At 41.6% G+C, this 11,811-nt stretch overlaps 1 protein-coding gene across 1 annotated transcript; it reads left to right on the forward strand.

Moving 5' to 3' along the window:
* The first annotated feature begins 2,868 nt into the window (after positions 1-2,868).
* LOC142044974 (uncharacterized) lies at positions 2,869-7,467 on the forward strand. The gene is made up of 5 exons (XM_075058007.1): positions 2,869-2,885; positions 4,590-4,655; positions 4,749-4,840; positions 6,209-6,792; positions 7,321-7,467. The coding sequence occupies exons 2-5, from the start codon at positions 4,596-4,598 to the stop codon at positions 7,458-7,460; spliced, it is 876 nt and encodes a 291-aa protein (XP_074914108.1). The 5' UTR covers positions 2,869-2,885; positions 4,590-4,595; the 3' UTR covers positions 7,461-7,467.
* The last annotated feature ends 4,344 nt before the right edge of the window (positions 7,468-11,811 follow it).

Genomic DNA, 11,811 nt, shown 5'->3' on the forward strand with positions numbered 1-11,811 from the left:
GGGAGGGAGCGAGCGGCGGGGACGGCCCTCCGCTCTATGGTGAGCGCGGGGCACGCCGGGAAGGCTGGAGGACTCCGCCGGGGAGGGGCGGAGGAAGGAGGGGAGGGCTCGGGGTGCTGGCCGGTTTTCTGGTGGTGTAACCATGCTGGCTAAAAATACTACTTTTTTTTCCTTCCTCACCGGTGTATTTTAACACCTCTTGCCTGAGGTGTACTTATAGTATATAGTATAACGCGGTTTGTAGCTTAGAAAGGTTATAAATGGGTCTCACCCTGCATAACTTGGGTTTTTTAAGTGCTTCTGCAGCCTGGTTTTTGCTTAGGAAAACCGGTAATGCCTTGTTCCCTCACTGAGGCACAAACTGTGCCCCCCTGGCCCTGCTGAGGCTGGCTGCTGCCTTCGTTATTCCCCGCCATGGCTCAGACCCAGGGGCCCTGTCCCTCGCTCCCGGCCTGCTACGACCCTCGGCAAACGCGAGGCTTCAAACGACTAAAGCTGATGTCCAGCGCTGATCAAACTCCATCCTGGCCTACGCAGCGGTGTGTTCTCCAGTGGTTTTGCCTGTAAGAGCACCTGGAATGTGGAAACATCCAGCTGGGCCTTTCGTGGGACCGGGCTGGGTGCCAGCAAGTTGGCTTCCCTGGGCTTGAGGCACGGTCAGGGCAGCGAGACGTGCCCCACCAGTTGGGAACCGCTGTGGTAGCACTGGTTCCCCATTTAAACCACGTCATTCTATGTCCATATCAATTAATATAGCCAAACCACCTCCAGGAGCGTCCTGTTACGGTGGCTTAAAGCAGAACAAACCTTGCACAATAGAGAGGTGAGCCATTTAATGCTCTGCTGCTATTTTCCTGCTGTTTTGTTGCCAGTCTGAATTGACGTTGTCTGCAGCTGATGAAGAGAGCTGTGGAGGAGCGGCTCTTTCTCATACTGAAAATGGATGGCACACAAACATGTGCACTGATGTTGCCTAGAACACTTTTTTTGTGTATTGCTTTCCATTCTAGTTTTCTAATTAGTTAGAAGAGGAATCTACAGAGCTGGGGGGGGGGTTGTGGTTGACCACAGGGGGACAAGGAACACGGGGGTCATGTTCACTAAGTTCTCCATTCTGAGTCATCTTAGATCTTCCTGTTGTACATTTATTGTAGCTGGGCACTGTAATGGTCTCAAGAGACCCAGTAAGAGTGTTTCTACTTCTGTGTTTAATTTTAATCCATTAGTCTCTCATGTACCAGGCTGTTCTTACCCCTTTGGTGCCTTTGACAGCTTGAAAAAGAGAGTTGTGCTCCTAGCTTGTGCTCCTGATCCATTCACTCTAGTAAGTGCCAAACAGACAAGTTGCCAGACCATGGATTTTGTTGACTCTAGAACTGAAGTCACAGATAAAGGAGGCCATGAAGTCTAGGTAAGCCCAGGGAATACAGAAGGCAAGATATTGACCAGAGATAGATAAAGAAAAAATAAGGTAGGTAAGAATACATCTTGTGCAGCGGCTGCGGACAAGAGATCTAGAAGTAAGGGCATCAGAGGAAAAGGGACAACAAGTAGAACAAATATTTCTGTGATCAGCTGAATTAATGAAGCCAGTTTTCTCAGCGGGTTCTTTCTTTCCTCCCCAGAATGACTCCAGCACCATTCGTAATCCCTGAGGTACCCCAGTGAAGAGAGAGGTGGCTTGTGCTTTAGTACTACATGTGCAGTTGGCCAGCTGACTGGTGCCACACAGTTCAGCAGAGTTTGACCTGCCTTTTTTTTGGTGGGGACACTTCCTTGGGCCTCTATCGTCTACCCAGCTGCTGATTTTCATGAAGAGTGTCCAGGCATCATTATCTTTGGGTGTGTTATTCTGCAAAATCTGCCTGAAACCAGACATTTGCATAAACCTCCTTTCCTTAAAAAAGTAGGCTGAAAATAAATTGTAGCGGGGAGTCACACTTTACTTAACAAAGAATATGAATAAAACCTAGCAGAGTGAAAGAAAATAGGCAGTGAGCTAGAAGAGTCAGGATTAACAATGTGTCTCTACAGTTTGAAGTGATGCTACACTCTAAGTGCTGTTACTGGACCCAGGAGCACTCCATAAACTGTGTTCATTAGGCTTGCAGAGAAGAGAGCATGGTGGAAGAAGCAAAGTTAAGCACCTTCCAGATTGCACTGCTTCCAGCCCCAGAATTAGCGGTATACTCTATATAAGAGAATACAGATAGCCAACAGGATAATAGCATGATAACCGATGTGCAAAAATAGGAATGCTGAATGAAAAAATTGCAAAGTGGGAGTAAGAAGCTGGACTGACTGCATTAACAAAGCAAATATTAACATGAACAGACTGACAACTGGACTCCATGTTCCCCACCTGGCTGCTTTTAAGAGGGCCTGGTCTCTTAGAAGCAGAGAGAATGATCCACGTCTTGTAGCATGTCTTTACCAGTGCAGATTTTTTTTGCCCGCTTTCTGTTATTGCCTGTCAGCAGTTCCTAGCAGTTAATACACATTATATTAATAAATGATACATTTTCCAATTTCATGTTATACTAGGCAGGATGATCAGAAGACAGTATCGGACAGGCCATAGGCCAGAAGAGACATGTGAATACCATTTTTAGGTGGAGGAACATAGTGGGGTTTTTTGTTTTCTCACAGTGGCTATTCCTTTTTCTTAACCAGCCTCCTGGACAAAGGCAGGCAGTGGCTGGGCAGTTAAGGGAAGGGCTGAATGCAGTCCAAAACATGTGGTAACTAAGCAGCAGGACTTGAAACCCTTTCCTGAAAGACAACACAGAGACTCACCTCTTCTTTTTCTTTCAAGGAGGCAGCTCCCATTGCACTATTTTCCTAGCAAAAGAAGTTATGATCTTCAGGAAAAGACTTCTTCCAGGGTATGTTGTGTTTTCTTTTGTGTTTTCTTTTCAAGCTGTTTGTGTCAAGAAATGGTGTGGAATGGAGTGGGGGAGCTGTCTCTGACAGCTGTGGTTTAATCCTGGAAAGAGGGGGAGGAAGGACGACTAGGGAGTGAGTGGCCTGTATCAGTCCCAAGAAGAGTTGAACAGAGGGATGTTATATTTGTTTCTGTTTGTATTTCTGGGACTGATGCCATTATTTATGTGTTTATGACACTTCAATACTCTTTTTCCTAGCTTAGGGCCAAAACTCATAGTCCTTACTCAGCTCCAAAAATCCACTGAAATCAATGGGACAATTTTTATGACTAGAGGTTTAATATTGGGCCTAAAGGCTGGATGTAGACAAAGAAAATGTTTCTTGCATGAGAGCAAATATGTCTTATGAACTGTAGAAGGAAAGATATTCCCCCTCACCAATTGCTGAGGACAGAGGACACTTGTACTTTCTGAGCCATCATCACCCATAGCATTTACTCTGGGAATGACAGCTGTCACCAAATAGTGTCTTCCTTAGCATGGGCAAGATGAAGGGCTTCCTTAGTTCTGAAGTCACTCCTTCTCTAAGATTTTACCTAAAACCTAGATGCAGTAGCTAAATCAAAGTTAAAAGTGACAAAAGCAGACAAAGAATTCACATTTAACACTTCTTTCCACATTCCTTGGCGATTTCTTTTTCTTTTTACCAAACACCAGTTTGATTACAGCCTGTCAGCCGTAATCCAAACATCCTGGCTTGCATCAGCTAGTGTCACAACATCAACATCCTTTGGAGGACAGATTTTCAAAGGGTGCAAGGAGTGCTTCTAAAAAGAAACAAATTTAATCTGTTTTACTGCTGAAAGTCACCTTGAGAAGCACAGACTGCTGTTTGTGCACTCAGACTGGGACAAAGAGAATGCTTTTCAGTTTGCATGAATAGATGCATGCTGTGAAATATAAAAAATACGTTAAGTTTATTGCCTTGTCTGGAGCTCATTTTTAAAATTGCTTTTAAGCGACAAGATTCACATGAACAAAACAATCCATTGTCTGGACCAGTGCTTCAGAAAGACTCCTTATATTTCTGTGATAAGGAGCTATTGCATTAGGCATGTATGTGGATACGTGCGTTAGGATGTGCTACAGTGAGCGTCTCCCCGACAGCAGATCTCTGTGCCTGTGTGCAGTCTTGGTAGGGGATGGAAGGCTGCACAGAGTCAAGGGTCTCCACACTGGTATCTTTCAAACAAATTTTTTTTATATTTATGATAGAGTCATAAACCCCCTTTTTTTTAAATAAAAGCATATTTATTGATGTACTCACTGAGTCATAACTGCAGATGCAAGCAGTCTTCTTTTTCAGATAACAAACTGAGATATTGCCTATCCTCAGAAATAATTGTAGGTTGTATCTCATGAAAACACTAGTTTAGAGTAGTATGAACCCAAATTATAAAAAACGGATATTTTGATCTTCAGTTTTGTAATCAGCTTCATATAATTTAATCCACTGATGCATGAATGTATTCCCATTCATACAGTGGTGGTTCCTGTATTATTTGAAGTGGACTTTCAAGGCCTCACACAGAAAGTAATTCCTCAGCTTCAGTGTTAGCATAAAAAAACGTAAACAGTTTCTTTATCACAGCCTGCTGACATAACTATTTTCCTCTGGGGTGCTCCACCTCTTCTTCATTCTAGGGAGTAATGGAACCAACGTTTACAGCTGCAGCGCTGGAGGCAGGACCTGTGTATTTCTTTGACCAGGTATTTTCTTTTCTATCCAGGATATTCTTCTGCTTCCCTCTTCTCCTTCACGCCTCCTCCAATCTTAAATTGGAAACATTCATTTTGTTGTAGATGAAAACTAGAATGAAAGAGAGGGGCAAGAAGATACCAGAAGAACTGTCCTCATATCTCACTACAGACCTTTGCCTTGGCTTTACTCCCAGGTAACAGTGTGACACCAGTGGTGGTGGGAGCAGGGAAGTTTCTGTCGACTAGTTTTTCAGGGAAGACATGAAAAGGAGTCCCAAGGTAGATGTGGCCAAGGCAGAACGAGAGAGATGGGGGAGGCACACGACCAGAACTGGCACCCTGCCACACAGCGTGAGCAGAAGGAGGCAAATGGGAAAGTGCCAGTGTCCTACACGTAACCCTAACCCCCTGAGGTGTAGTACCTAATGTTCATTTCTGCTGTCAGCATTTCATGAGTTTAATATATTTAACATACAAACCTTGAGCAGTTAGTTAAAGAATGCCACGTTCATAATAGCCTCGTTCTACTGTTCTGGCATGGACCGAACAACAGCACATTGCTAGGTGCAGAGCTCTCTGGATTTCATGAAGTTCATGTCTGCTGACTAATGTACTGGGAGCCGGTGTTCACAGCATTCCTCTGGGGTGTGACTCCTCTGGATAACTGGGTTTTAAACTCAGGTTTCATCACATTTGCTTTAAACTGATATTTTTCTTCCAAGAACAAACCTTGTTTTGCCTAACTTGCTTTTGGATTTCAGAAGTTTGCTCCAGGTTGTTTCAGTCTATGAACATGTTTGTGTGCATTCAACTTAAAGAGTGTAAGAAGTTACCATTGAAACTGGGGAGGATTACCACGTGGTTACCGCTAAGCTTGTGTGTGTTTAGAAGCCTGAGGACTAAGACTTTTTTGGTAAACTTTCTTTGAGTTTTAGATTTTAAAACTCCTAAAACTTGTTAATAAATTTTCTGCATTGGCAGTCCTCTAATTAAACGGTTATAGTTTAAAATAAAGCTGGTCCTCTTACAACCATGGAAGATCTGAGTTTCCAAACTGGAAAAAAAAAAGCCCAACACAGAATAGGGTATATAGAATCAGCAGCTACTGAAGAAAACTTCTTTAGACACACAAAGTTTTATTACACCTAAAAGTCCTTTGCATGTCACATCTACAAAAGCAAAATTTGGGTTTATTTGATTACCATTATACTGAGGCAAGAGAAAATAATTTTACATAGGAGAGAAGAAATCAATCAGCGTATTACATTACATTACATATTACACTTCAGCAGGCATAGTCCAAAGCCTATACTGTCAGTGCAGAGCCTCCCTGGTTTGGCAATGGCTGCACTAAATCTCCTCGTGCTGCTCTGCACAGGTATTTCTGAGCTTGATCTAGGAGTGTCTTCCTTGGGAGGAAATGTGGCTCAGTCTCAACTGTGAAAGGGAGCACTGCCAGCCTGTCCACATACGTTTCAGGCAGCAAGGATAACAGGTCTCTTTTCTGTGTTCTTTAACTGTTACTGCTCTCACTTAATGGTACAGCTTTTTTTTCTCCTCAGCCCAACTGAAGGCAGGAGTGCCATCTGTACAGGTGAGCATACAGAAAGACATGAAGATGGTTTCTTAAATGATGATACAACAAGAAAAGAAAAATATCCGGTATTGCGACAAGTGTCTTGTCGTTCCCTGTGTAAAACCACTATGGAGGACTCAAACCCAAAAATCTCCCAAACATCTTTGATCCCACAGGCAGATGAGGACTCACCACTGAACATGTTGAATGAGTCTGTAGCTGCCAACATGTTACAGGAACTTGGAGAGAAGTTGCAGCTCCTTGCTAGGTATGAGACTGGTTTCCCTCAGGGACTTGTGAATGTGCTAACCTGTACCTGGAGAGAAATCACTGAGGGGGTTGATCACCATAAATGGCACCAGAAGTCACTACCGTACAAAAGTGTGAGATCCAGGAGAAGCCAAGCCTCAGAGGAAGTTAAGAGTGGTGCTCTGGGGTCCAAATGTACAGAGTGTGAAATCACTGCCATCAGAAAAGAACCACACAAGAAAAGCTTTGCTCTACCAGCCTGTACTACAAAGGGAAAAAGAAAACCTGAGACAGCATCAAACATGCCTCTAGGAAGTAAAGGTAATGACGTGCTGTGTAAATGTGCTGTGTTGTAATGTTTAGCTGCAAAAGGGAAAAAAGCACTTTCTGTTAAGACTATACTCTGTTGGCTGGGTAGGCCAACATGCCCCACTTTATAGCTTGTTATACTGCAGTTCTCTGCAAAATATTGTTTTAGGACATGATGAAATAGCTTTGCAGCTGAAGCAAGAGGTACAAACACTTAAAAGAACAAAGCCGGTGAAACTGGGCAATGTTTCAAACCATTTATCAAAGCATTTTTAGTCTCCTCTTTCAAGGTGAGCGATAGAGTCATAACATATTGCGCCAGTAAAAATCATTTGCATCCAGAGCATTTCATTCAGCAAGCATCAGTAATCCTCAGTGCAGAACCAGAGGTTGGGGTCAAGCCTGTTCCAGCTCTCCAGGTGCTACTGCAGTCTTCCTCTTTAAAAAAAAAAGAATAATCTTTGGGTTTATGTTTTTGAAAGCTGACTCACCCTTGCATGTATGATCATAAGCATTGCACTCTGCTTTCTTCCTGTCTAGCTCCCGTTGTGCAAAATGATGTTGGCCAATCACCCATCACAGTCAGCTTCTCGCTCTCATCCAGCATTTGTGAGGAAAGAGGTAAGAGTAGCAGGCACCATCCAGCAGCTGGATGGCTGGTGCTTAGCAGAGGTGGCTAGAATTATGTAGTACCTGGACAGCTGTTCTTGATGCCTGAATGTACTAAAGTATGGATTAGTATGAGGAGGGTGTAATTGTCAAGCAATAGCCCTCTCACCCCCCTGCTTTTTGGATATAATCTATTTTTAAATACCCAGTCCTTCTCTGATTATCTCTGATCATCTGCCAACCAGGTTTTCTACATAGCCACTGCTCTTTGCTAGCAGAATACAGGGGGAATAACTGCTTTGGGATTTTAAGCCTTTCTCTGCTGGAAACCATTGACCACATATATTTGACTAATAACTTTTGCTCTGAATGGGAGCACTAATACACTAACTGAAAAGTTCTTCACAAGGCATTATGCCAGTTCTGCCTAAAACGTGGACAAATTTGATGATCTGAAGGGAACTGCTTACTCTGCACCTCTTTTTGGATTTCTTTAAGAACATTGCCATGTGGGGGGAAAAAAAAAAAAGCAAGCATTCGTGCATTTTCTTCCTCATCCTGGCTATGAAGTTGGTCAGGTGCCACCAGGACTGCAGAACTGAAATTCCTTGTCTGGTGAAGGTTAAAAGTGCTGCAGAGACACCCAGCATCTTAGCATGGAGGAACAGCTCCGTAAACAAATATATAGGCACTAAAGGGAATTATACCCTCTTTTGTTGTTTCCTGAAAAGATGGCATCCAGTTTCTTCTAGTTGTAACAAAGCAACAGCACTTCTGAAATGCTTTGCTGTGGAGTTGCATGCTCTTGGTGTCTCTGAGCTATTAAGTTTGCAAGAGTATTGATTCCACCTTTAGCTCTCGTGCTCACAGGCAGCCTCTTTATTCTTCTGTCTCAGTGGTCACAGATGAACGTCTAAAGGGTCGAGACAACCAGCTTCCACTAAACTGTCCCTACCCTTTCCTATCTCTTGGGAGCTCCCATTTGCTTGGTCTGTCATCACAGGTTTATTTTTTATTTGGTGAAGGGAATGCCCAGCAGCAGGTCATGCATTTCTGTGGCCACAATTCTAACCCACCGAGTTCTTGTTTCTGACTAAATTGCTTTCCAATTTGTTCATAGTGAAACAGTAAATCCAGGGAAACTGAGCTTCTCTGCATTAATTTTAACAGTTGCTTGGCCCATTCTCTAGCAGTCTGTGTCTGTAGCCATTTTTTTATTAATTTATTTGGACTTTTGCATCAAGTAATCTGATTTCTTGATAATAACCATTGCTACAGAAGATGTTTAGGCTGAATAGAGATTGCATCCTGACCATTCATCTTGGTCGTTCTCACCTTTTTAGAAAATCGAGTGAGAATAACTGAGAATCTCCAGAAGTTAAGGAACTTCTTCCTCCACACTCCCACAGGCCTTCTGAAATTACCCAAAAATGCTGCAAATGTAAACTAGTAAAATATACCTGCCCTAGTGCAGCTGCAACCACAGATGTCTTACAGAAATACACACTAAAAGAACTTTGTGCCCCTGCTGCTCAGAGTGATGCATAGCTTAATTTTCCAAGTACTTCTCCAGATGGCTGCTGAGAATAACTAGAGTCTGCATTACCTGCATCCTTTTTCAGCAGCGATCCTGCACTGTACACAAATCAAACAGTGACTGTGAGTGATGTGGGAAGTTAAGGTACTTCATATGAGGGTCTAACCTGGAATTTATCTGAATAATCAATTTTTCTGGATGCCCACCTTCTTCCTAGACATAATTTTCTGTTTTTCAATTGAAGGCGCATACAATGCACATTCCCTCTTTCTCCCATTGTATTCTTCAAGGCAAAGGATCTGTTTAATCTGTTTAAGAAGGCAATTCCCAAAGCTTCAGCAATTTGTATTCATATGAATGAACCTTACTTTCTATTGGCAGATGCCATAGAACAGGACTGACATTAATTAGCATCAGTCTTTCCTTATGCATCCAATTCTATTCTCTCATTCTGTTTCTCTAGGTTGGATTTTCCAACTTGCTGACTCAAATTCTGAAGATATTCACCAGAAGCTGCCTTATGTGTGGACACTGGAGAGACTAGAACAAATTCAAAAACAAATGTAACAAACTGAGGTTTTTTACTTCCATAAGCAAAATTAGAATAAATGTCAGTGTTTTCATGATGTAGAATATGGATTATGGCAGACCACTTAACCAAACCAACACACTAGTCTGGAGAGCGTTATTGCTTTGAAATCTTAGAAAGTTCTGCTTAACATTTCACTATTCATGAAAGAGAAACATATACTTTTATTTTAGCTAATGTTATGGAAGATAAGAATTATCTCAACAGAGACATTTTCAGGGATTAGTGGTGAGACAATATTTTCTGATTATTATTTATCTGCAGATAAACTTCCCAATAGTTGTGAAAAACTGTTTGAATATCTTTTGCAAAAGAAACCATGGTCCATGAAAACCATGTTGCATTTTGGTTATTTGCTGCGATCTGTAGCCTGTTGCCTTTCCAGGGCCTGAAAGAAGATTGCCATAAGATACTGTGGCCAGATTCAGGCCTTTAGAGTTCATGCTGCTTATACTTAAGCATTCCATTCTTACATGGCACCCTGGATGCTCCCCACAGAGAACTGTCCATGTGTTTAAAGTGTATGGTAGCTTCCCAATACATCAGTCATTTTTTGAGTACCAACTATAGTGCTAAAATAGTATCAAGAGTTGGAGGAGGTGTCAGAAGTAGTTAAGATTTACCCTGCCTGATCTATTCTCTGAGGAAGAAGTACTGGAATTTATAAAGCAGGCTAGGTTTTAATGAAAAAAATCTTTGCTGATAACTCATTATAAGAATTAATTACTTACAAGGACAGTTATTAAAGTTAACCTGTATACTTTTGTATCTACAGCACAATTTCTGAATTTCAGCTGTTACATATCCTGCTATTTAATTGACAGTTCCTGTACACTGGCAAAATTATAAACTTATTCAGATTTAATAAAATCAGCATTGTATCTTAGGTGAAAAATCATAATTCATAATAATAGTTTTAGCAGCTAGTAGCTCTATAAAATCAAGCAGTTTTCAGTGTGTAAGAGAGTATATGCTACAATGTACAATATAGTACACTAGCATATTATTCCTCATGGAATGGGTTATTATCACTGCTTTATTCCTTGGGGAACTGAGTAGCCCAGAGTCCAAAAGAATTGAGGCTGCAGCAAAAACTGGAGTTTGCATTGTTTGACCAGCCTCTGTATGTCACTCTCCAATAGCTATATAATGTGTTTGCAAAGCCAAGAAAAAGCAACAAAAAAAGTTTAATATTTGAAGCTTATACTGGAAAGATCGTATTTTCTGATTATTTAAATGAGTGCTGTTGTCTTCCCACCCATGAGGCATATCATGTCTTAGAATTAGCTGTTTTAGAGAACACTCTGAAATGTATCTCATTTATCCTCCTGGATTCAGGGTTTTGATACACCCCAGCCTGCAATTGTTAAGAACTGGATGGAGCTTATCCAAACACTGTGGATACCTGTGGTTGTCTGTGGTGCAATTATTCTGGGGTCTACCATATTACTGTTCTCAAAAGCTCTGCAGTCAGCTGATTTAATCATCTAATTGAAGACAACATTTATGCCACAAATAGGGTCATAGGATCTGCTTGCAAGCAAAGTGTTCCCTTTCACAGGACCTGAGCACGTTTGCAGGATTTGCAGACCCTGTTGGCTCATCAGGTTGGAAGTAAAATGCTGCTCCTCATATTGCAATACCCTGATGCTGTCACCAGATTCCTCTGTCAGTTCGGTCAGAGTTGGCTTAGTGTTCTTGAATATTTATGCTTAGCCTGGTCAGCAAAATGTTTATACTGAACAATATTTTATGGCAAAATTGAAACAGCAAGAAATACTGGCTTGAAGACAAAAATATTCCTTTGATTTCTATCAGCTGATGTTTTACATAATTAGCTATCCTCAAAATTGACCAGCTTTTGTGCTCATTTTTGCCTTTAATGGTTTCATTTACCTAATACTACTGTGATGACCTGCACATTTTTATAACTGCTTAAAGACAAACAGATAAAAGTATGGATGCATGTGCTCATATATACATGTAGAACAGTACACATAGAACGTCTAATTGAAAAGGATGTCAGCCAAAGGCCAGCAGGACTAAATAGCTGTCTCCTAGGTTTGGGTTAATTTAGATGGCCTCAAACTCTCTCTGCTTCTTTCTCAAGATCAGTCATGGGACTGAAATAGATATAAATTTGGCTGTTAGATAAAGAAATTTTAAATATTTAAGTATTGTTCTTTCTCAGAAGGATGAAGTAAGCAATAGCAATGAAGAGTAGCACAACAGGCATATGGAATACAGGATGGTGAAGGTGAAGAAAAAAAATCAGGTAGACAAACTTTCAACAGGG

The sequence above is a fragment of the Buteo buteo genome, chromosome 26, assembly GCF_964188355.1.
Source record: "Buteo buteo chromosome 26, bButBut1.hap1.1, whole genome shotgun sequence".
NCBI classification, from domain to species: Eukaryota; Metazoa; Chordata; class Aves; order Accipitriformes; family Accipitridae; genus Buteo; species Buteo buteo.

Bases quoted from the DNA above. Each gene is read 5' to 3' on its own strand.
- LOC142044974 (XM_075058007.1), top strand. From the start codon at position 4,596: ATGGAACCAACGTTTACAGCTGCAGCGCTGGAGGCAGGACCTGTGTAT. The intron at 4,841-6,208 runs GTAACAGTGTGA...TTTTCTCCTCAG, and splicing joins TGCCTTGGCTTTACTCCCAG to CCCAACTGAAGGCAGGAGTG. The intron at 6,793-7,320 runs GTAATGACGTGC...CTTCCTGTCTAG, and splicing joins CATGCCTCTAGGAAGTAAAG to CTCCCGTTGTGCAAAATGAT.